The sequence below is a fragment of the Notolepis coatsorum genome (assembly GCF_963971535.1).
Source record: "Notolepis coatsorum genome assembly, chromosome: 5".
Lineage (NCBI taxonomy): Eukaryota > Metazoa > Chordata > Actinopteri > Aulopiformes > Paralepididae > Notolepis > Notolepis coatsorum.
Genome location: NC_140169.1, coordinates 157346421 through 157369937, shown reverse-complemented (window position 1 = coordinate 157369937; position 23517 = coordinate 157346421). Strand labels below are relative to the sequence as shown.

General features: G+C 43.9%; 1 protein-coding gene across 1 annotated transcript in view; it reads right to left on the bottom strand.

Annotated features, from left to right (window-relative positions):
• The window catches only part of map3k20a (mitogen-activated protein kinase kinase kinase 20a), a gene marked incomplete at both ends in the record, with an annotated part of 73971 nt that overhangs the window by 35140 nt on the left and 15314 nt on the right, over positions 1-23517 (bottom strand). The window contains 6 exons of the mRNA XM_084314344.1: positions 8771-8872; positions 17057-17146; positions 17849-17911; positions 19611-19750; positions 19880-19910; positions 21281-21325. Coding sequence (XP_084170470.1) covers positions 8771-8872; positions 17057-17146; positions 17849-17911; positions 19611-19750; positions 19880-19910; positions 21281-21325 — 471 coding nt within the window. The remainder of the gene's footprint in view (positions 1-8770; positions 8873-17056; positions 17147-17848; positions 17912-19610; positions 19751-19879; positions 19911-21280; positions 21326-23517) is intronic.

Below are 23517 nucleotides of genomic sequence, written 5' to 3'. Positions count from 1 at the left end.
AATCCCACTCTTTGCTTAGAAATGATCGTACGCACAGGGTAAGCACAAATCTGTGCGTAAGACACGTTGATGAATGAGGGCCCAGGACTCTCGTGAAGTATCCCTTGGAGAACCTGATTCCCCGTACGAAGCTACGCCTCGTTTATCTGCCCGCTTTACGCGTTGCGCTTTGGTGAGTTTTTGAAACAGTCTTTTTGGATCACCAGTTTTTTGTGTGTTTGTGAAACACCGAAGAGATCCCGTTTTTGTTATACTGTTCTCACCTATTTTTTGTTGTTGGATTTACTCTTTGGATTACCGTATTGCTTTTTCTCTGGACTCTGCTAACTGTGTGTATCACACCGAAGATCAAGTCACTTGGATATTAATTTGGATCAGTCACCTCTCTGTTATCTGTTGTGCGCTGAGCTAACTGGGATTCTCTCTCTCCCTCCGTGTTCCATCTGGAGTGTATGCTGGGGGGATCTGCAGAGCGGCTCAGACGTCACAAGCAAATTCCTCACCAACACCGTCTGGGAGAATCTGCAGAGCCGCAAGACATTCTTCACATGCCAGATTCCCCATTTGTTCTGTTTTCCACCTAATTCAATCTTGTGACTCTGAGAATAAACACGCCCTTGTTTTTGGCTAACTCTGAAAACAACTCTCTCTGTGCCGTTGCGTTTGGGGTCGGTTACAAACCATAACAGAAGGACACCCCCCTTATGGGAATGTGAGAACATACCCCCACAACAACATTGCCTGATACTAAGGGAGAATTTAGCGTGACCTCATGCAAAGGTGCATCCACAAATCCACCCCCAAAGCCCCGAACAACGACACCGGAATGCAAAGAAGAGTTTTCTGAAAACGGCAAAACCCCCTCCAGAATGAGGGACTGAAAAGCACCGGTATCTCTCCAAATTGTTATAGCCTGTTTGGACTCTAGTGCATTAGTCAGGGAAACAAATCCATCCATCATAAATCTTGAGGAACCCTCGAGCTCTTTGTCCACACGTTCGATACTTTCCCCATCACCATCTAACGTTGGCATAGGAGTTCTGCATATGGTTTCTACCAGAGCCACCGTTCTGACATTTTTCTGCTCAAGCACCGGGCACCCAGCAACGATATGACCAGGTTCTTTACAGTAGAAACAGATAATCCCTTCTGGGAATGCACCAGCAGAACCACCCCGCCTAGGAGGTGAAGTTAACTGACCAGCAGACACAGGTTTTGGGAAACGGCCCCCCTGAACAGGACGCCTATCCCTGGACTCAACACGATAGTCCTCCAAAAACACGGACTTGTGTGTCAACACAAACTCATCAGCGAAGACAGCGGCGTCGCCTATCTTCGATACCCTACGCTCGTTTAGATGAGTGGAAACGGTATCAGGAACACATCTTTTAAATTCCTCTAGGAGAATCAACTGTCTAAGCTGCTCTCTTGACTCTGCTTTCTGAGAAGTGCACCACCTGTCAAACAGGTTCTCCTTCTCTCTTCCAAATTCAACATAAGACTGTCCTTCCGACCTGCGATAGGCTCTAAAACGCTGACGATAGGCCTCGGGGACTAACTCATAAGCCCACAATATGGAAGCTTTAACCAGCTCATAGTCAGCACTTTGTTCAAGGGACAGAGCAGTATAGGCTTCTTGAGCCTTACCAAGGAGAACAGACTGCAGCAGCAGCGTCCAGGCCGTATCAGGCCACTTCAACGTGGTTGCCACCCGTTCAAAAAGGGGAAAATACTTTTCCACATCCTTTTCAACAAACGGAGGCACCATCCTAATATTTTTGCCGACATCAAAACCGAAACGCGACTCTGAATGCAGAGCACCCGCCCGCAAGGCAGCATGCTTATAATCAAGCTCCTTCTGCGCACGCTCGTGCTCTAAGTCCTTCAAGTAACGCTCTTGTTGTAGCTGTCTCTCCTTAAGCTCACGCTCATGCTCACGCTCCTTCTGCGCACGCTCGTGCTCCAGCAACATTCTCCTCTCCTCTTGCTGTAGCTGTTTCTCCTTAAACTCTAACTCTCTAAGCCTCCACTCACCCTCTGCACCAGATAATAGCGGAGACACGTCAGACAAAGGAGGCTCCTCCACCCTCGCCACAAGCACCTGCTCTCTAATGAGTAACACCCTTAAAGCACTCAAGGCAGTTGGCTTCAAACGTTTCTCACCTGCAGTAAGCTCTACCCTGTAGTGTACAGCAAGTTCTAGAAGTTGCTCCTTGGAAAACCTCTCCAACATGTCATGAGACGGGTGATCAACAAAGTCCTTGATGGAAGCCATCTTTACTGCAGCAGCGCCACACCCTGCCCACCTTAGAGTCACCAAAAAAAACGGCCAAAAGCACCCTAGCACACACACAATCTACCTAAAGAACCACCAAAGAGCCACTAAAGAAACACTGAAGAACCATGAAGAACCACGAAGAACCACTAAAGAACCACTGAAGACACACTACAGAACCACTGAAGAACCACTGAAGAACCATAAAGAATGCTAATGCCAATACTAATAACCATAAAGGGACGCGGTGGAAATGTGTGCTCTACTGAGCGCACCTTTCTAATTTGCAAAAAAAATTAAATAAAAAACAACCACCCTGAAATAAATAGACGTGTCATACACGCAGGAGGGCAGGTGCTAACAGGTATGCTAACCAAACACTCAAAACAAACAAAACAAATACAACAAACAAACTCAAACAGGTGCGCCTTCTAACCTGATATGACTACTTACGCTTCTACATCTAAACTACAGTCAAAACCGGCCCACCACATGTCTACCCTAAGAAACACTAAATCAGGCCCTACCACACTACCTGTGTTTTTTGGCCCCCTAATCTACCTACCCTTAAGCTAATGCCCTGTAGACCTAACCATCTTCAACCACACCTGCTACCAGCCAAAGATCATATTTGACCATCCACCCGTCCAGTACATGGTATGGTACCAGACAAGTAGATGGTGCTAATCACTTCCCTGACTGCCCCAGGAGTATGTGGTGCACAGGAAGCTAACCAACAACCAGAAAATAATGTCCCTATCTATCCAGGAGTTATGTGGTGCCCACTAAACTATATATTTTAACAGCATAAGTAGTCACATCAAATTACAAACAAATAAGGCATACTCACCTGTTTGATGAAACGGCTCAAGCCCCCATGTTACACGATATGTAACGAACACCACCCAAACCATAGCACCATGACACCCCATGTAACACAAAAAAAAAAACACCAAACAAATTTCTATGGGTAAATATCCCGGACGAGCGCCAGACTGTTACGACCCTGGCTCAGAGGTCCGCAACCTATATGTAAACCAACACCAAAACCCCGTGCTCAAACTCAAAAAGCTACTCTATCAAAGAATTACTGGTGTAAACTAAAGTACAAGAATAGAAGACCGTGATAGCTATCTGTTTAACCCACACTCCTCTAACCACAGACACTGCATGTGTGTTACCAGGGCTGGTTTTAAAGCTGCCAGCAGGTAACCAATCAGCAGCAATTAGCTAATTGGCAGCCCTCACCTGCATGCCCCGTGACACAGGAGTGATCAGGCCTGCATGCACAGTGACACAGGAGTGATCAGGCTCCTGGTACATAACAGTAAGCTACCTCCTTACAAACAGACAGACTACAAAGGCACCTCCCTCAAACTGAACAGTGACATCTCCTTAGCAAATGATCTCAATATGGGCGGCTACGTGGCGTAGTGGGCAAGGTGCTCGCCACGAATACTGGAGACGCTGGGCTCGCCTGTTCGAGCCCAGCGCTCCACATTGCTTTCAGTTTAGCTGGTCATCCGTACTAATACACATTCGCCGTATTAGGGGGTGGGAAACTGATGGGTGGGGATCGGGCGTTGTGGACAGCGACTCCTACAGGTCGGTTGGTGCGCCTGCGCAGTAGAATCAGGAAGTGTCGGGGGCAGTGTGAGCCTCCCACGCGTTACTCCTCGCCACTGAGAGATCGAGCTGCGCAGGTGAAAAGATGCGACTGCTGTTACCTCAAGTACCGGAGGGGACTTGTGCTATGTATGACTTAGTCCACATTGCAGCCGGCTTGTGGGAGGCAAGAAACAGCATTCGTGACAGGGGAGGGTTGAATTGGATGATACGAAATTGGGATGGGAGAAAAATATAGAAAAATGGGAGAAAAAGTGGATAAAAAAAAAAGCAAATGATCTCAATACCTATGCGTGGTTTGAGGCTGGTAATAACAACACCAGCCTACAAGCCACGGCAATGGGGGGGGGGGGGGTCTGCTGATGGCGACTCAGTGTTCAGGGTAACAGAGCATGAGGTGAGGCGGACCTTTAAAAAAGTGAATATCAGGAAGGCAGCAGGACCGGACGGCATCCCCGGCCGCGTCCTAAAAGTCTGTGCCGACCAACTGGCCCCGGTATTCACTGACATATTTAACCTGTCCTTAGAACAGGCTGTCATCCCCACCTGCCTGAAGAAGTCCACTATCATCCCTGTACCTAAAAAATCCAAGCCTGCTTGCCTCAACGACTACCGCCCTGTAGCTCTCACCTCCATAGCCATGAAATGCTTTGAGAAGCTAGTAAAGGGCTGCATCTGCTCCTCCCTCCCCATCAACCTGGACCCCCTGCAATTTGCATACCGCCCCAACAGGTCCACGGAGGACGCCATAGCCCATGTGCTGCATACAGCAGCATCACACCTGGACAAGAGGAAGGGGAACTATGTGAGAATGCTATTCATCGACTACAGCTCGGCATTCAATACCATAGTCCCCTCCAAACTCATAGCCAAGCTCAGGGACCTGGGCTTGAACTATGACCTCTGCCAGTGGGTCTTGGACTTCCTGATGGGCAGACCTCAGGTTGTGAGAGCAGGCAACTGCACCTCCTCATCCATCACCCTCAACATAGGGGCCCCCCAGGGCTGTGTTCTGAGCCCCCACCTCTACTCCCTGTACACACACGACTGTGTGGCTCAGCGGAGTAACAACACAATCATCAAATTTGCTGACGACACAGTAGTGGTGGGCCTGATCTCTGCAAAGGACGAGAGGGCCTACCTGGAAGAGGTCAAGGTCCTGGCGGGATGGTGCCAGGAGAACAGCCTCTCCCTGAACGTCAGCAAAAAAAAAGGAGATGATTGTGGACTTTAGGAGGTCGGGGGTCAAGGACTACAGCCCCCTCAGCAACCGGTGCTGTCTCTCGACGGGGCACCGGTTGAGAGAGTGAACAGTTTTAAGTACCTCGGAGCCCACATATTCGAGGACTTGACATGGACCACACACATTGACAGTGTTGTTAAGAAGGCACGACAACGCCTCTACTTCCTCAGGCGCCTAAGGAAGTTCGAAGTCAGTCAGAAGATCCTTAAGAACTTCTACTCATGTACAATAGAGAGCATCCTGACTGGCAACATCACCTCCTGGTTTGGGAATAGCACTGCACAAGACCGAAGCAGACTACAAAGAGTGATACGTTCAGCCGAACGCACAATTGGAGGGGGGCTCCCCACCCTCCAGAACATTTACAACAAGTGGTGCAGGGGTAAGGCTAAGAGAATCATCAAGGACTCCAGCCACCCGAACAACTGCCTCTTTGAACGGCTGCGGTCAGGCAAGCGATACCGGAGTCTCAAGGCGAGCACAGAAAGACTCCATCAGGCCATCCCCAGGCCATCAGGCTGCTCAACGAACAATAAACACTATACAACAACCATCAAATGCACACAGCACACACATCCACATGCACACACTCACTTTAAACAAACAACACACTGCAGCACCCACTCTCCACACTTTAGATCACCTAAACACACTTTATATTTATTGGTAAAGGATTTGCACTACAACTCGTACACCTTACTGTAAATTGTACCTAAATTGTACCTCATCCCATTTCTGCTTTGCACTATATAGTATTGTATATTAGTACACTGCATAGTATATTGTATATTATATGGTAACTCAGTTACTTCTATTCTGCATCGAACATTGTACATATGTCTATACTGAACACTGTGACCTCTATTTTTACTTCTAATTTACATGCTATACTATTTTATTTCATACTTATCTTGTCTAGCACAGTCTCTGGAGTAAGAAGTAAGAAGCATTTTGTATAAAAGTATTCTGTACTTCTGTATGACAACTATTAAAGAAACTTGAAACTTGACTTGAATTACTGGTAAGCTACTTCCTTATACTACATCATTACTGGTAAGCTACCTCCTTATACTACATCATTACTGGTAAGCGACCTCCTTATACTACATCATTATTGGTAAGCTACATCCTTATACTACATCATTACTGGTAAGCTACCGCCTTATACTACATCATTACTGGTAAGCTACCTCCTTATACTACATCATTATTGGTAAGCTACCTCCTTATACTACATCATTATTGGTAAGCTACCTCCTTATACTATATCATTATTGGAATAGTATTTTTGGAACCTATGGAACCCGTTCTAGTGACTGGCTGGTCCTCAAGGTCCAGTTTGCTCTGAACAGGGTAAATCTGCATTTCGCTACGATGCCCCTCTAGCTCATGGAATGAACTCCAACCGTCCTTAAAGCTTGAGATTCTCCCCTCTGTTGCAGAGTTTAAAACCTTGATCTCCGACCTTTGTCAATCAAGTTGTCGTCTTGTCGTCTTATTGTTATGATTTTATATGCTCTTCTGGGGGCGGGTTTCTGTATCTACACTCGACGTGACTGTAAATGAGGGGGAAACCTCAGTTTAAATAAAGGTTTGAAATTTAATTAAATGAAACGGTCATAGATGTTGTGTGTCGTCGCCCCCCCCCCCCCCCCCCCCATGATAAATGTTACTGTAAGACAAAGTCTGGCTGCTGTTTACGGTGAGGAAGAGTGTTTGTGTTCACACCTTCATCATCTTCAGCACGTCCACGCAGTGGCGTCGCGTGGGTAAAATAACAGGGGAAGCCAAAAAAAATTATTAAAAAAAATTTATTAAATATTTTTATTAATATTTTTTTTTTTGTCAAGTAGTCACCATGTACACTACAGTATGGCTCAAACTTTCTTAACAGATTGCAGAATGGGTACAATACAGTACGGCTCAATACACACAATTGTATAAGGGGATGCAGACCAGAGGTCCTATAAGGAGGTCCTTTGTCCCCACAGCCATCAGACTGTACAACAGCGTATTATAGTTACACCTGTTTTTACACCTGTTTTTACACCTGTTTTTACATCTGTTTTTACACACCTGCTTTTATCTAATCACGCTACTATTTTAATTTTAATATTGATGGGTATGATTTAATTGAATTTTATCATGTACTTATTTTAATTCATGATGCAGACATAACGTGTAACTACTGTATGGGAATGGTCAATGTCTATATACTATGTGATAGTATATTTCCCCAAGGGGATTAATAAAGTATCTATCTATCTATCTATCTATCTATCTATCTATCTAGAGAAAGACGTTTGTCTTGTTTACATCAGGGTCCCCCATTTTCAATTCATAGTGACATTTATGACATACAAGACATCATGACATCAAATATACAGTACTGTTACCCCTAGATCCTGACAGAGTATATACATATGATGGGGAGGGGACTGTACATTAGGAGGGGGTGGGTGGGTGGGAGAGAAATATACATACGGCCGGTGTTGTTTTCGAGGAGGGAGTAGGATTCCGCAGAACACCGGGAGAGAATATGACTGTCTATTAGACAAACGTGACAAGACAAACGTATTTCTCTGGTCTGCATCCCCTTAACAATTGTGTGTATTGAGCCGTACTGTATTGTACCCATTCTGCAATCTGTTAAATAAAGTTTTCATTCATTCATTCATTCATTCATTCATTCATTCACGTGTCTGTTGCGCCGCGCGCCCAGCCATCAGAGCGCTCCTACTGTAAAATGCGGAAGCAGTCATTTCAGCCTCAGTTTTACTCGTTTATAAAAATGATTTAAAATGTTTATTAGCAACGCCAAGCTTTCAAACCCCGCCGCATCTGTGTGTGAAACCCTAATGGAACGCTGGGTACCTTTGACATTTATATCCGATATATTTTGGACCCACCGCTAGCTTTTAAGCAGTGCTTGATGGTGCACATTAACCTGGCTACTACGGAGGAATAAGTTACTGCGTATTCCAGCCCCTGGCTTGCATTGCAGTCATGAAAGGGTATACAAGCTTGCCTGATAACGTTAGTTAGTCCTTAGTCAGGCTGCTCAGTTCTTACCTGGTCAATAATGTGGTCCTCCTCTTGCCAGATAGATTTGTTAAATCATAATATCCACAGTGGTGTGCTCTGCTGGTCCTCAGTACTGTACTGGGATGTCACGTTAGGTAGTCAGGTGGAAACGTGAACTTCTGAGTGCCCCGCCTCCAGGTGGAAAATATGCTGAACGTCTTCCTCCCAGCTCCGTTTTAAACTTTTAGGGTGTGGCACAGTGGCAGTCAGCTCGAATCTGATTGGCTAGGATCGGATTTGGAGTTTGGACTCACTCTATAATGCTGGAAGCCTGGAGAAAGAGACCTACCCACTGCCTCTCTCCTATACTAGCTGCAGTAGTGAGCACAGTCTGACAGTTTGTTAGAGGGAGTGAGAAGGAGAAGAGGGAGACATACAAAAAAAAAAAAAAAAAAAACACAGATGCACAGATGAAAAAGAATGTAAACTATATTAAAAAAATTATATTTTAATTTATTTATTTTTTATTTTTCATATTTCATAATTTGATATGAATTTATAGGGAGGCATGGCTTCCGTTGGCTTCCACAAGGATTCGCCACTGCGTCCACGTCCGCCCGGTTGGCGCTGAAGGTGACGTCTTTGATGTAAGTTACCGCCACTTCGTCCCCGTCGTGCTCCAGATACATTTTCCATTTGCAGTCCTTGAAAAGAGAGGGGAACTGTAGGCTCTCTGGTACATTTGTATTTATTGGTTTAAAATACAGAGACAGTGCTTAGGGCCCGCGTCCACCTAGCGCATATTTAGGACCGCACGCGTCTGTTTTCAATGTATTACAATGGGGGGGGAGCGCATGCGGCCCCATGCGGCCGCCTCTAGGAAGTGCGCTGCCGTCGGCTTCTTTTTTCAGCGCCTTTATGCGGCCGCACAAGCCAGAGAGTTGAAACTGGCTGAACTTTTCTAGAGCGGTGCGCCGAGCGCATATTCAAACAACCAATCACAGCCATTCATCTACCACTGTGTTTGTAACCTGACACCGGAGCTGCCTGCCTGTCTGGCTGTCTCCACACAGACCATTGAGATTCGCGACAAAACTAATAATAATAACTACACGAATACACTACTAAAAAGCTAATAAAAAGCAAAGGGCGAACTGTGGTGTCAGGCAATAACTATATATATAATTAATATACAATAAAGTTATTCAAATATGCTATAATATGTGCAAAACCGCGGCATGGCTGTAGATTTCTTTCTGTCATCTACAAGATGCGCGTCAAGCCAGCTCTGCCGGCGCACTCCCAGCATGTTTCACGGAGAAATATGCGCTAGGTGGACGCGGGCCCTTAAGGAACATTTTACTGTAAATATGCCAGTTTAGCCAGGTTGGCTAATTTTCAACTGTAGTCTCTGGGGCAGGTGACATGAGCACTACAATAATTAAGACATAGTACAATAATTAAAACAATTACAATACACTAAAATACATTAAAACAAATACATTAAAATACATTACAATACATCACAAGCCCTGAGTTAAAACGGTCGCACACTTGACCATCTCTCAACCATGATTTGAAGTTTGATTTAAATGAAGTGTAACTTTGATACTCCCTGAGCAGACTGTTCCAGGTGTGGGCTGCTCTCACGGAAAAGGCTGCCTGACTAAAAATCTCAAATCTGTCAGCAGAACTACACAGTCCCCTCTAGCTACAGACCTGGTATATCTGTCAGCAGGTACATTCAGTACATTGTATGAAAAAGTGAATCGTTCAACTTCACTCAATTGAGAACTTGGCCGCTCTATTGTACAATAAAGCAACAGCACAACCTAGAGGCAGTTTATCGGCAAGGTGCAAATCATCTCCCCACGGGTGCAAAATTACAATATAACATAATGAAATGAAATATAATGAAATGAAAATGACAAGGTATCACAAAAGGACACTTTTTATGTTGACAGTCATTTCGGCAAACCTTAAACTGCACTCAGTGTGAGAAATGAATTGCTTCGAACGCCCATTTTCTTGTCGGACAATGTTTTCCCACACCATGTGGACTTGTGTTCCGAAAACAACAACAACAATTCGACTTCCATCAGTAGACATTCTCTTGTTTAGTAATACATATAAGACGCCATTTGTCGCTCCCACCTGCATAGTCTCTTTTAGTCCTCTTGAAACGAGGGAAAAACGGGGCTATTTTAGGACACGACCGCTTAATGCTAATGGTGTTCCAGTCGGGCAGGAGGGAAAAAAACGGCATTATTTCCATAAGTTGTTGTGTGTGTGTGTGTGTGTGTGTGTGTGTGTGTGTGTGTGTGTGTGTGTGTGTGTGACACCCGCACATCAAAACCCTCAAAATTCCCCCCAGGAATCTGAATGGAGCCCCCCCCGCTCTCCCCTATAACCCCCAGCGCTCCTCGCGCGCACCGCGTCGTACGCTGACGAGGCAGTAATGATCGCGGCCCACAATCTCCCCAGACCCCGGCCACGCGAGCCACAGGTCACAGCTTAACCACACAGGGTTCACAGCGCCGGGCCAATCTATTGTGTGTGGCGGATCACAGAGGAAGACATCTAACGCACTCGTCTGTCGAGCCTCGGCCCTCTGTCCCCCCTACCGTCCCCGGGGTGGGGGTGGGGGGGGGGTGGGGGGGGGGGGGGGGGTGAGCTGGCTCTGGCTTGGAAACACACCGGCGGTGGCCCCCCTCGCGTCACTGGGCCCCCGGTTGTCGTGTCGGCCCCCCCGGTCCGGTCGCGCCAGGGTCTCTCCCAGCCAGGTCCACGGCCGGTCTAATCACTCCGGTATATAGAAACAATGTGCTGTAATGACGTCCGGGGGACACGGAGTGTAGTGTGTGTGTGTGTGTGCGTCTAATGACGACTCATACATAATTCAGCACCTTTCACTCGGGCCCCGCGCGGCGGTGATATCCTCATTAGCGCGGGACCCTCGGCGGGGCCTGTCAGATGGCGGCCGCGACGATCGCGCGGAAGAGAGAGAGGCCCTCGTTTTGTCTGTGAGAAGTGCAGCTGCTGCCGTGACATCGCCAGCAAGAGAGGGGCGAGGGAGAAGAGAGAGAGAAAGAGGGAGAAAAAAAAGAAGAAAAAAAACGCGGTACGGGTTTGTTTTATTTGGTGCAAAAAAAACCTTGGAGTTTGTAAAAACAAGGCTGACACAGAACCTGACACCAGGCAGGGGAAAATAATTAGCTCTCATTTTCTCAGCCTCCTGTTTCCTCCTCTACCCGCTGCGTGCTCTACCCACTAAACCACCACATGTCAGAAGAAATGGGAGGCAATTAGCAGGCTCGTTTCAGCCCCGACGAACACACTGAAAGAGGACTATTTATGATGGGACAATGAACAGCTGAAAGATTAAATAACATTTGCCTTTTTTTTTTTAAAAGAAAATGACTTCTGGCTAAATGGGGGGCTATTTCTGATTAAATTCAAACGGCAAGTGGAGAGAGCCTCGCCTCGCCTCCCCCCCTCCCGGCAGCCGAGGATCTCGACAAAGGAGCGTGAGGCGTCGGGGCGCGTGGCTCGAGATGAAATATTTATTCATGTCTCCCCGTGTTAAAAGTACATGTCTCGTGGTGGCAAAACACGGGCTATGTAGGCCTCGCGGTATGTAGGCCTCGGGGTAAAAAGCCAGTTTGATAAGCAAGAGAATGGTCATAGAAAGTCCGATGGTCGCGGCTGGGTGGTGCAGCGGACTAAGCGCTCGTCACCAACGCGAGAGACACCAGTATCGAATCCGGCTGTCAGCGTTGCGTCCGGCTTGGCAGGCCGTCATACTGGCTCGATTGGCAGAGTCAGCGGGAGGGAAGTCGATGGGTGGTAATCTGGTCATTGTAAACAGCGACTCCTACAGGTCGGTCAGGGCGCCTGCACAGCGAGGGAAGGAACTGGGTAAGGTAGTGTGATCCTCCTACACATTACACCTCACCAATGAGAGTCCGCACTGGCAGGTGAAAAGAAGTGGCTGGCTGACTCCGCATGTATTGGAGGGGACATGCAATAGTCTTCAACCCTCCCTAGACCGACCAGTGGGGGGCACATGCGAGCAACGACCAGGAAGGGGAGGGGGGAATTGGCATAATGACTAAAATTGGGATGGGAGAAAAACACAGAAAAACAGGAGGAGAAAAAGTGGATAAAAAAAAAATAATCCGATGGTCAAAAACACAAAAAAGGCTTGCCGACAGAAAAAGGGATTGTTCAATACTCAGGGTAGTCGTCCGGTCCAACTCCTACTCCGCTCCAACTCCTACTCCGCTCAACTTACTGCTCTCTAACCTAGTGTCAATGTAGTGTGTGGGACTGGGTGTGTGCACGTGAGATGTGGCTGGACTAATGATGCGCAGGTGTGTTCTATCAGTACTAATCATCTACCACCTAATTGACTCTACTCCTTCCGTGACGGACATATCTCCCATCCTTCACATGTCCATGGGAGGGGGGAGGAGATCGGCCTCGGGGTAACAGCGGTGGACGACGGTTTGTTTTGAGCCCCGCGGGCGGAGGTCAGGATGGGAGTCCTCAGAAAGGTCTCTGGGACTTTGGCACCTCCAGCCTGGGCATCAGTCCGGACTGTCACCGTACTAATTAAAAAGACTCTATAGAATAATATAACCCTAATTATAAGAAATAAATACATTTGTAAATACCCATTTGTTTTGTATTAGATTAGATTAGATATTTTTTTATCGTTTTTTTTCGGGCAGTCCGGCAGAGAGAGAGAGAAGAAATATGGGAGGATAGACGGGGGAAGACATTCGGCAAAGGTTGCCGGGTCCGCGAGTCGAACCCGGGACGGCTGTGTTGCACCGCAGTGCTGTACGTGGTGCGCCACCCTGGCCCCCCCCGTATTATAATAATAATAATTATTATTATTATTATTATTATTAACACTGCACGGACTCTGGTGCAGTGTGTTACTTACGGTTTGGACCATGTATACTAGGGGTGGGGGGAAAAAATCGATACGTAGTAGTATCGCGATACTTTGCACAGCGATACTGTATCGATACAGACTTGTGGTTTCATTGCTGGGTTAAGTACTTCTATTCTATTCACATAATATGCTTACTTCATATATCTATTCTATTCACATATATGCTTACCACTTGTATCTATTGCTATGTCCGCCCACTACAATCACGCGAGCTGTCTAACGCCTGTCCTGTCTCCCTGTCTCCCTGTGAGTTGCTGTCCCGGAGTGATGACCGGAGTGTCGGACGTCCCGTGATTAAGATGGGGAGGACGCGACCCTCTCTGTGTGCCCTCCTGTCTCCCTGTCTCCGGCTGTTTCGGCGCGATGACCGGAGTGTTGAACGTCCCGTGATTAAGACGGGGAGGACGCGACCCTCTTTGCGCCGCCCCTGTGCCTCAAATAGATTCGCTATCAGCTCTATCTTAAATTTTTCAAAATGTTCAGTTGCTATTGCATGCACTCATCTGTGTTTCACTACACACATGAGTGCATGCTTACCAACTGTCAGTCTGCAACACTACTATCACCGACATCTAAGAAGGGAGATCCCCCCTTGAATGGCCCTTCTAAGGTTTCTCACCTCCACACTGCCTGTGGTGCATTTTTTCCCTATTGTTAGGTTTTAGTGAGTTTTTCCTTACCTTCGTGTGGGGTATGTCTGGGAGTGTTTGCATTCATTCATTTATTTTGCATTTATTTTAAATTTGTTGGACCTTATGGTGTTCTTGTTTTGTTCTTGACTTATTGTTATGTTTCTTCTTGACTTGTTCAAAGAAGCCGTGTCCGGCCCATGGGGACATTAACGTGTGTTGTCGGGCCTTACAAATAAATTTGATTTGATTTGATTTGATACAGGGACGCCAAGTATCGATATTTTATTTTTTATTTTTTTGTATTTTTTATTTTTTTGTATTTTTTGTATTATTTTTTTTGTATAAGGAAGTTGCATTGTTCATTTCAATACCTGTAATAGTACAGTAGTCCACACACACACACACACAAACACACACACACGCACACATGTGCATTCAGTTAAGTTGGAATATGACTGTAATACAAACAGTTCAGTTTGTCAGGTACATGCAACACAGATTACAGTGTTTACATCTGTCTGCTTGAGAAAATACCATGTTCTGCAATAAAAATGATTGAAGTGAGACGAACAGACTGAACTTTATTTTATTAGATAAAACATGTTGACAAAGTTTTACTTTGCAGTTGAAAAAAGGTAATAAATCGCAATATATCGCAATATTAATATCGCAATACTCAGCATATTGCAATATATTTAGTATCGCAATACTATCGTACCGTGACTCAAGTATCGTGATAGTATCGTATCGCGAGGCCTCTGGTGATTCCCACCCCTAATGTATACCATCATCACTATTACGACTGTCTGATTGAATGACTACTGTTCACTACTACTACTGGCATCACTATTATCATTACTACTCACACTTTGTTCTATGTTCTATTATTATTACTACCTATCCTACCTGTACCCCCCCCCCCTTAATCTGCTATGACATTTGCATTTCCTCAAGGGGATTAAAAACTTGACTTGACTATCATTGTTAACAACAATGACAGCAGCAACAACAACAATAATAATAATAATAATAATAATAATAATAATAATAATAATAATAATAATAATAATAATAATAATAATAATAATAATAATAATAATAATAATAATAATAATAATAATAATAGCAATTAGGGATGCTCGATATTGGCTTTTTTACCGATGCCGATATTGTCCAACTCTTAATTTCCGATACCGATATCAACCGATATCAACCGATACCAATATATGCAGGGTTTCCCCCCCAAAAAACGGAATAATTTCAGGTAATTAACATTACATATGTCTTGTTGTGGAATTAACATAACATTATGCATAGTTTTGACAATAAATAAAATCTGAATTTGTTCTTACTTGCTTGCCTGGGTAAATAAAGGTTATAGAAATGTAAAAAGAAAAAAATATTTCTTTTTCTTTTTAAACCGATACCGATATTTTCCGATATCACATTTTCATGCCAATATCGGTAGGCCGATTATATCGGACATCCCTAATAGCAATACATTTGATTTAGAAGCACTTTTCAAGCAACTCGAATGCACTTGTATTCCCGTTTGTGATGAATACCCTTTTCCAGTCAGGTCAGGGGGTGGCACGGTGGCTCAGTGGTTAACTTAGCACTGCTGCCTCACAGCAAGAAGGTCCTGGGTTCTAAACCGCAGCAGGGGGCCTTTCTGTGTGGAATTAGCATGTTCTCCCCGTGTTCGTGTGGTACCTCCAGGTACTCCGGTTTCAGACATGCATGGTAGGCCGGGACTACAGATGGAAACTAGCTCATTAGCTAACTCTGGCACATTTACATTGATGTGGAAACTGAAGATGTTCAGTGCACTGTCCCTGGGTAAAAAAATAAATAAACGTGGGGCGGCCGGGTAGCGCAGCGGACTAAGCGTCTGTCTACCACCGCAGACACAGTGGGATCGAATCCAGCTGCGGTGCCTCCGGCTTGGTCGACCGTCCATACCGACACAATTGGCAGAGTCAGCGGGTGGGAAAGCCGGTGAGGGTGGGTCCTCCTGGTCGTTGTAAACAGCGACTCCTACAGTTCGGTCGGGACGCCTGCACAGCGAGGGAAGGATCTGGGGGAGGTAGTGTGTGATCCTTCCACACGTTACACTCTCCCAGTGAGAGTCCGCGCTGCCAGGTGAAAAGAAGCGGTGGGCTGGCTACACATGTGTCGGAGGAAGCATGTGATAGTCTCCGCCCTCCCAGACCGACGGTAGGGGGTAGAGTGCGCAACGACCAGGAAGGGGATTGGGAATTGGCATAACGACTAACATTGGGAGGGGAGAAAAACGGAAAAAGGAGGGGGGAAAAGATAATAATTTTTTTTCTTTTTCTTTTTTTTTATAAACAAACTTAAACTCATGTTGCCAGAGGACTATGTTCTGTCGTAGATCGTAACCACCACTCCACTTTAGGATGGTCCTCTCTGTATCAAAGAAGACAATCACACATGTTGATTTTTATCCTGAAGTCATTGCTAGGTAAGCTGCCCTTATATATCTCCAGACTTCTGTCCTTTTATACTTGCTTTTTTAATACCAGACGAGCAGCAAATGGGATGCTTTTAAATTAGCCCTTTATGAAACATGCAACTGTTTTACCTGATGCTATTGCTGATCTGATTATGCTTCTTGCCACTGCACAAATGGCCTTCTGTGTTTGTGTATTTGATTTGTATGTTTTTTGTTTAATGTACATTCTATATGCCCTTGTTTTTATGTTAGAACTTGTTGTGTGCCGTGTTGGTCAGGACTCCCTGGAAGAGGAGATCTTGTATCTCAACGGGACATTGCTGGATAAATAAAACGTTTAAATAAAAAACCCGGTGGAGTCGGTGTGTGACGTGTAGGGCTGACCCCTATTAGTCGATTAGTCGACTAATCGGTCGAAAGGAGCCGTAGTCGACTGGCCAACCTCTTAGTCGAATATATATTAAAAAATTATTTTTTCTTTTTTTTTATATCATTCTTTCCAAAAGAAAATAGGCCTAGAAGCGTGGCTAACGCTAATGGCACGCATACCAGAGGCTAACTGCCTACGAAAACAGGCACAGAGGCACTGAAAGAGGATTTCACCCATCTAATGAACACACTAGACTAGACAAATATCAAGATGTATCCATCAGTGGACCAATTGCATGCTTTTGCAGAGGACAAGAAGCCTTCAGTCGACTCCTTCAGACATTAAGCACCCCCCACAGCCCAAATGGAATGACAAAAAAATCATAGTCGACCATACAAATCCTTAGTCGGGGACAGCCCTAGTGACGTGAAACCACCACGGACTCACCAGCTGCCCTGACCCTGCTCTCCAGTGATAACCAAACACCAGCTCCAGGTTCACGGTCTTCCTCGCTTCATGCATCTCTTCCCACTCATCCTGGGAGAATAGATTAGACTCGATTTGTTTCAAATGTATCGTCATCATGATGCAGCACAACAGTACAGTACAACGAAAATAAGTTTGGCGTCGTCCAACCAGAGTGCAAAATGTAACAGTAAAGTGCAATAGAAATAATATACAATGTACCGTGATTAAACTATAAATTAGTACTACTGAGTAATAGTGCTAATCAGATGTATGTACAGAGTTCGTAGTATTAATATATAGTGATACAGGTATACAGACACTATATGGTAGTAAGTCGTACTGGCCAGCAGCATAACTATAGTAAGAGTAGGTAAGGGATATGTACAAATATAGATATAGTATCTACGTATGTAAAAAAGGATTATATGCAGGTATAGACAGATGTGGATATATATATACAGTACACACTGACTGTATGAGGTGTAACGTGACTGTATACACTGACTGTATGAAGTGTAACGTGACTGTATACACTGACTGTATGAAGTGTAACGTGACTGTATACACTGACTGTATGAAGTGTAACGTGACTGTATACACTGACTGTATGAAGTGTAACGTGACTGTATACACTGTACTGTATGAAGTGTAATGTGACTGTATACACTGACTGTATGAAGTGTAACGTGACTGTATACACTGACTGTATGAAGTGTAACGTGACTGTATACACTGACTGTATGAAGTGTAACGTGACTGTACACACTGTACCTTCAGCAGCGGCGGGAAGTTAACGAGGCCAAGGTAATCACTGGTCAGCTTCTTGATTTCACTCTGGCAGAGAGGAAAATGCCGCATTAATAACACAGTTGGTATGAATTCATCCACTTTTTTAGATTCGATTCGATTGTAAATGTATGAATTTGATACTTTTCATACTTTATACTTTTACTCCACTACATTTAAAAGGAAATACTGTACTTTTTTACTCCACTACATTTACCTGAACCCATCAGTTACTAGTTACTTTGAAGACAAGGATTTTGCATAGAAAACATGTCAAACATTTATGAAGATTATATTCACAGCCTGTCGACTTCAAGAGGACCAGAGCAAAATTACTGGACCACATACCACTTTAACAAAACCTTTCATCAGAGCAGCATAACTGGACCACATACCACTTTAACAAAACCTTTCATCAGAGCAGCATAACTGGACCACATACCACTTTAACAAGACCTTTCATCAGAGCAGCATAACTGGACCACATACCACTTTAACAAAACCTTTAATCAGAGCAGCATAACTGGACCACATACCACTTTAACAAGACCTTTAATCAGAGCAGCATAACTGGACCACATACCACTTTAACATGACCTTTAATCAGAGCAGCATAACTGGACCACATACCACTTTAACAAAACCTTTCATCAGAGCAGCATAACTGGACCACATACCACTTTAACACAACCTTTCATCAGAGCAGCATAACTGGACCACATACCACTTTAACAAAACCTTTAACCAGAGCAGCATAACTGGACCACATACCACTTTAACAAAACCTTTCATCAGAGCAGCATAACTGGACCACATACCACTTTAACAAAACCTTTAATCAGAGCAGCATAACTGGACCACATACCACTTTAACACAACCTTTAATCAGAGCAGCATAACTGGACCACATACCACTTCAACAAAACCTTTAACCAGAGCAGCACAACTGGACCACATACCACTTTAACATGACCTTTAATCAAAGCAGCATAACTGGACCACATACCACTTTAACACAACCTTTAACCAGAGCAGCATAACTGGACCACATACCACTTTAACAAAACCTTTAACCAAAGCAGCATAACTGGACCACATACCACTTTAACATGACCTTTAATCAGAGCAGCATAACTGGACCACATACCACTTTAACATGACCTTTAATCAGAGCAGCATAACTGGACCACATACCACTTTAACATGACCTTTAATCAAAGCAGCATAACTGGACCACATACCACTTTAACATGACCTTTAATCAAAGCAGCATAACTGGACCACATACCACTTTAACATAACCTTTAATCAGAGCAGCATAACTGGACCACATACCACTTTAACACAACCTTTAACCAGAGCAGCATAACTGGACCACATACCACTTTATCAAAAAAAAAAAATATATATATATATATATATATATATATATATATATGCATGTATGCGTACAGTCAGATCCATAAATATTTGGACATCAACACAATTATCATTGCACAATTATCAGAGGAGAGGAGAAGAGAGGAGGGGAGGGGAGGAGAGGATGGGATGGGAGAGGAGGGGAGAGGATGGGAGAGGAGGGGAGCGAAGAGGAGAGGAGAGGAGGAGAAGGAGGGCAAATCAGCAGAAATTGCAAAGCAATTGGAATGTCTTTCAGAGTGATGGAGAGTTCACACAGTTTTGTTCACACAATTCTGCCCCCGATATTAAAAATCCTTGACGGTGACGTGTTGTCGGAGGACCTTACCTTCAGGTGCATGATGTGACCTTTCGACTTGACCCCCATGTCCCTCATGTCTGTTTCCGTGAGGAGCAACAATCTCTTGCCTGTGATGTGGTTTTCCTTAAATAGGTCAGCGTACAGCTGCATGCCATATGCCCCCTCGCCTGGGAAACCGGGCCGGAAGACAATAAACCTCCATTTTCATAAACAAGTACTTAAAACCCCCAAGGTTTAATTTGATTTGGGACGGTCTTTTTTGCGACAAGGCGGCTGGACGGTTTTTTCAAACAAACCTGCTTTGAATATCTGTTGCATCCAGAAGTACTGTGGGCACAGACACATGAGAATATACCGTGTTAGTATTCGCTTAGCAAACGGTGCGTCGTGTCGTGTGAGAGCTGTACTGGCAATACACAATACGGTAAACTAGTAGTAGTAGTAGTAGTAGTAGTAGTAGTAGTAGTAGTAGTAGTAGTAGTAGTAGTAGTAGTAGTAGTAGTAGCATGGGGGAGGGGGGGGGGTACAGGTATGGGCAGGGTGATAGCAGAAGACATAAATACAGGCAATAAAATAGAAAAGTTAAAATAGGCAGTGTAAACAATGTAATTAACTCTCAATATATACGCATGTGAGCAAGTAGGCAGTGTGATCAAAGGTGCAGATGAGGGTCTGTATGTATTATATTATACATTACGATAAATAGATTCAGAGTTTTATTTGCCACATGGAAGCAATTCAATCATACAGTTTTCATACAAAATCATAAATAACGTTCTACCATGGGGATCAGGAAGAAGAAGAATTCTTATAGTTACCTGCCCCCTATTCCTAAACTAAACAAGTATTACTTGATGGTCGACGTACAACCTAATTTACACAAAATAATTATTCATACCATATACAAAGAAACAAACAATCCACAGATTAAACAAGAACAAAAAAAATAATAATAATAATAAAAAAAAAGAAAAAAAATCTCACTATTCAGATTCACATTTGAATTTCATACTGACTAAATATATTTTAATTCTTTTTTTATTTACTTGGAGGAGCGGTCTATTGTAAATATGGTTACAATAAACACTAGAATCTAAATACATACTATGAGTAAGTATATACAGTATATACACAGGTGCAGTATATACATAATAGGGGTGGGAATCGCCAGAGACCTCACGATACGATCGTATCGCGATACTAAATATATCGTGATACGCTGAGTATTGCGAATTATTATTATTATTATTATAATTTTTTTTTATCAAATTTTATTTATTACCTTTTTTCAACTGCAAAGTAAAACTTTATCAACATGTTTTATCTAATCAAATAAAGTTCAGTCTGTTCATCTCACTTCAATCATTTTTATTGCAGAACATGGGATTTTCTCAAGCAGACAGATGTAAACACTGTAATCTGTGCTGCATGTACCTGACAAACTGAACTGTTTGTATTACAGTCATATTCCAACTTAACTGAATGCACATGTGTGTGTGTGTGTGTGTGTGTGTGTGTGTGTGTGTGGACTACTGTACTATTACAGGTATTGAAATGAACAATGCAACTTTGTGGTGACTGTATCCCTGTATCGATAAAGTATCGCCACGCAAAGTATCGCGATACTACTACGTATCGATTTCCCCCCCCCCCCACCCCTAATACATAACCTAACCCAACGTAGAAGATGTACTGACCACATGTTCCTCGGTCCAGGCGTAGATGTCGAGGGTGGGCAGCAGCTGCGGAGGAAGCAGAGGAGAAACGGAAATAGCACCAGGGAATATTCTGCTGTGATATTTCAATTCAACTTTATTTCCAGACACTTAGTAGTGTTTAACCCTTTCACTACTGTCGGATTATGACATGTATAATCATGGAAATAATAGCAGAAACATTCTATGGGTACATGTATAATCATGTAAGCAGGTCCTGGTTTCTTGGCTCTCTCCCCCTCTCTCTCTGTGGCACAACAGAGCACCAAGATCTTAATCAGAGACCATAAATACTCACACACACACGATGGCCTAAATACAAAAGGCACATTCATTTTCCCAAGACGCAGAGTTGGAGCAATAGCTTTAACTCAATTAATTTGACACGAAATGCCACAAGTAACTAAATTATGACTTGACTAAGATTACCCCGAGATTAGGGGACCGGGCCAGGTAGAGTTTAAGTACTAACGATAAGACACAAATCAATAAATCTTTCTCCCTCCCTCACACACCAACACACACACACACACACACACCCTAGTACACACACACACACACACCAACACACACACCAGCATACACACACACACACACACCAACACACACACACACCCTAGTACACACACACACACACACACACACAATAGCACACACACACACACCAGCATACACACACACACACACCAACACACACACCAGCATACACACACACACACCAACACACACACCAGCATACACACACACACACACACACACTAACACACACACACACACACCCTAGTACACACACACACACACAATAGCACACACACACACACCAGCATACACACACACACCAACACACACACCAGCATACACACACACACACACACCAACACACACGCAGGCACACACACACCAATTATATGACGTGCCATGGAGAGGGGTGAAAAAAAGATCGGGGGAGGAAGCCAGGACACTTCTTTTTTCTTGAGAGGAACACACTGTGGCCGGCCGGTCATTTCACTTTGTGTTCAAACTACTAGTATTATTGTTTATTCCACTTTTTATATCTTATCTACTTTCATACCTTGTTCATTCATTTTTATATAATAAAACTACCTCAAAAGTGTTTCATTCTTTACTTCTTTTTAAATCTTATTACCGATCGGGTTCTCAAAAGGTTCCAGACCCGACAATTTGGCTTCCCTGGGGTGGGCCAAACCCGCTGTGAGAGACGACCACGGGCACCAACACTGAAAGGTAAGAATAAATATGCATGGTTAAAAAAAAATAGAATAAAGAAGTGTGGCGCCCGTGGGACTCTCGGAGTGGGTTTGTGACCTCTTTCAATTTATAATGAAATGTAAAAATTGCTAAAGATAAAAGTGAACTAAAATAAATGCTTTTGATTGAAAGTGAATGAGCAAGGTGCAAAGTTACAGTACTATTTTGAATGTTAACAAATTAATTCAATTTTTTTCCCCATAACCCTAATCAAATACAATTATTGTGTGATTCTGTCCTTTTTCCCCACTGCTGGTGTGATGTTTGTTGAATGAAAAGTCCTTCTCTATAAGGCAATAAGTAGTGTCATAAGTTAGAAGTGACCCATTTATTAAAGATAGACCTCGGGGAGGCCTGACTAATATAGCAGGGACTTAGACCCTATAGTCAGAGTTGTTTTAAGTAGACATACAAATGGATTGCAGGTCTGAAGTGCGGGAGGATTACACCCATGTTACGATTAAAGGCGCAATCGGCCTTTTCTTAGTCCTGGGATAGTGTCTCAAATGCGTCAGTCGACTGCAATCCTAGTCTGCAAAATAAGCTTAGTTAATTGCCAAGTTAGAGCAATAAGGGTTTGAGTGTGTGTGAATGTGCTAGATGAAAAGCAGTGTGTTTTAATGATATTGTATTGGGTGATTACATTGTATCTTAAACAGAAAGGCTCGGATGGAGTGAGAAACTTGTCATATTCTTCAATTAGCCCGCCCATATACGGGTAGAAGCATGGCTGATTATTATGACAATTTCAAAGAACATACGAGTCTTTGAGATACTGACGTGACGGGGTTGGGTTTATTGGGGAATATTGGCAGTGTGTTTTAATCGGATTGTGTGGGTGGTTAAATTGTATCTTAACAGAAAGGCTCGGATGGAGTGAGAAACTTGTCATATTCTTCAATTAGCCCGCCCATATACGGGTAGAAGCATGGCTGATTATTATGACAATT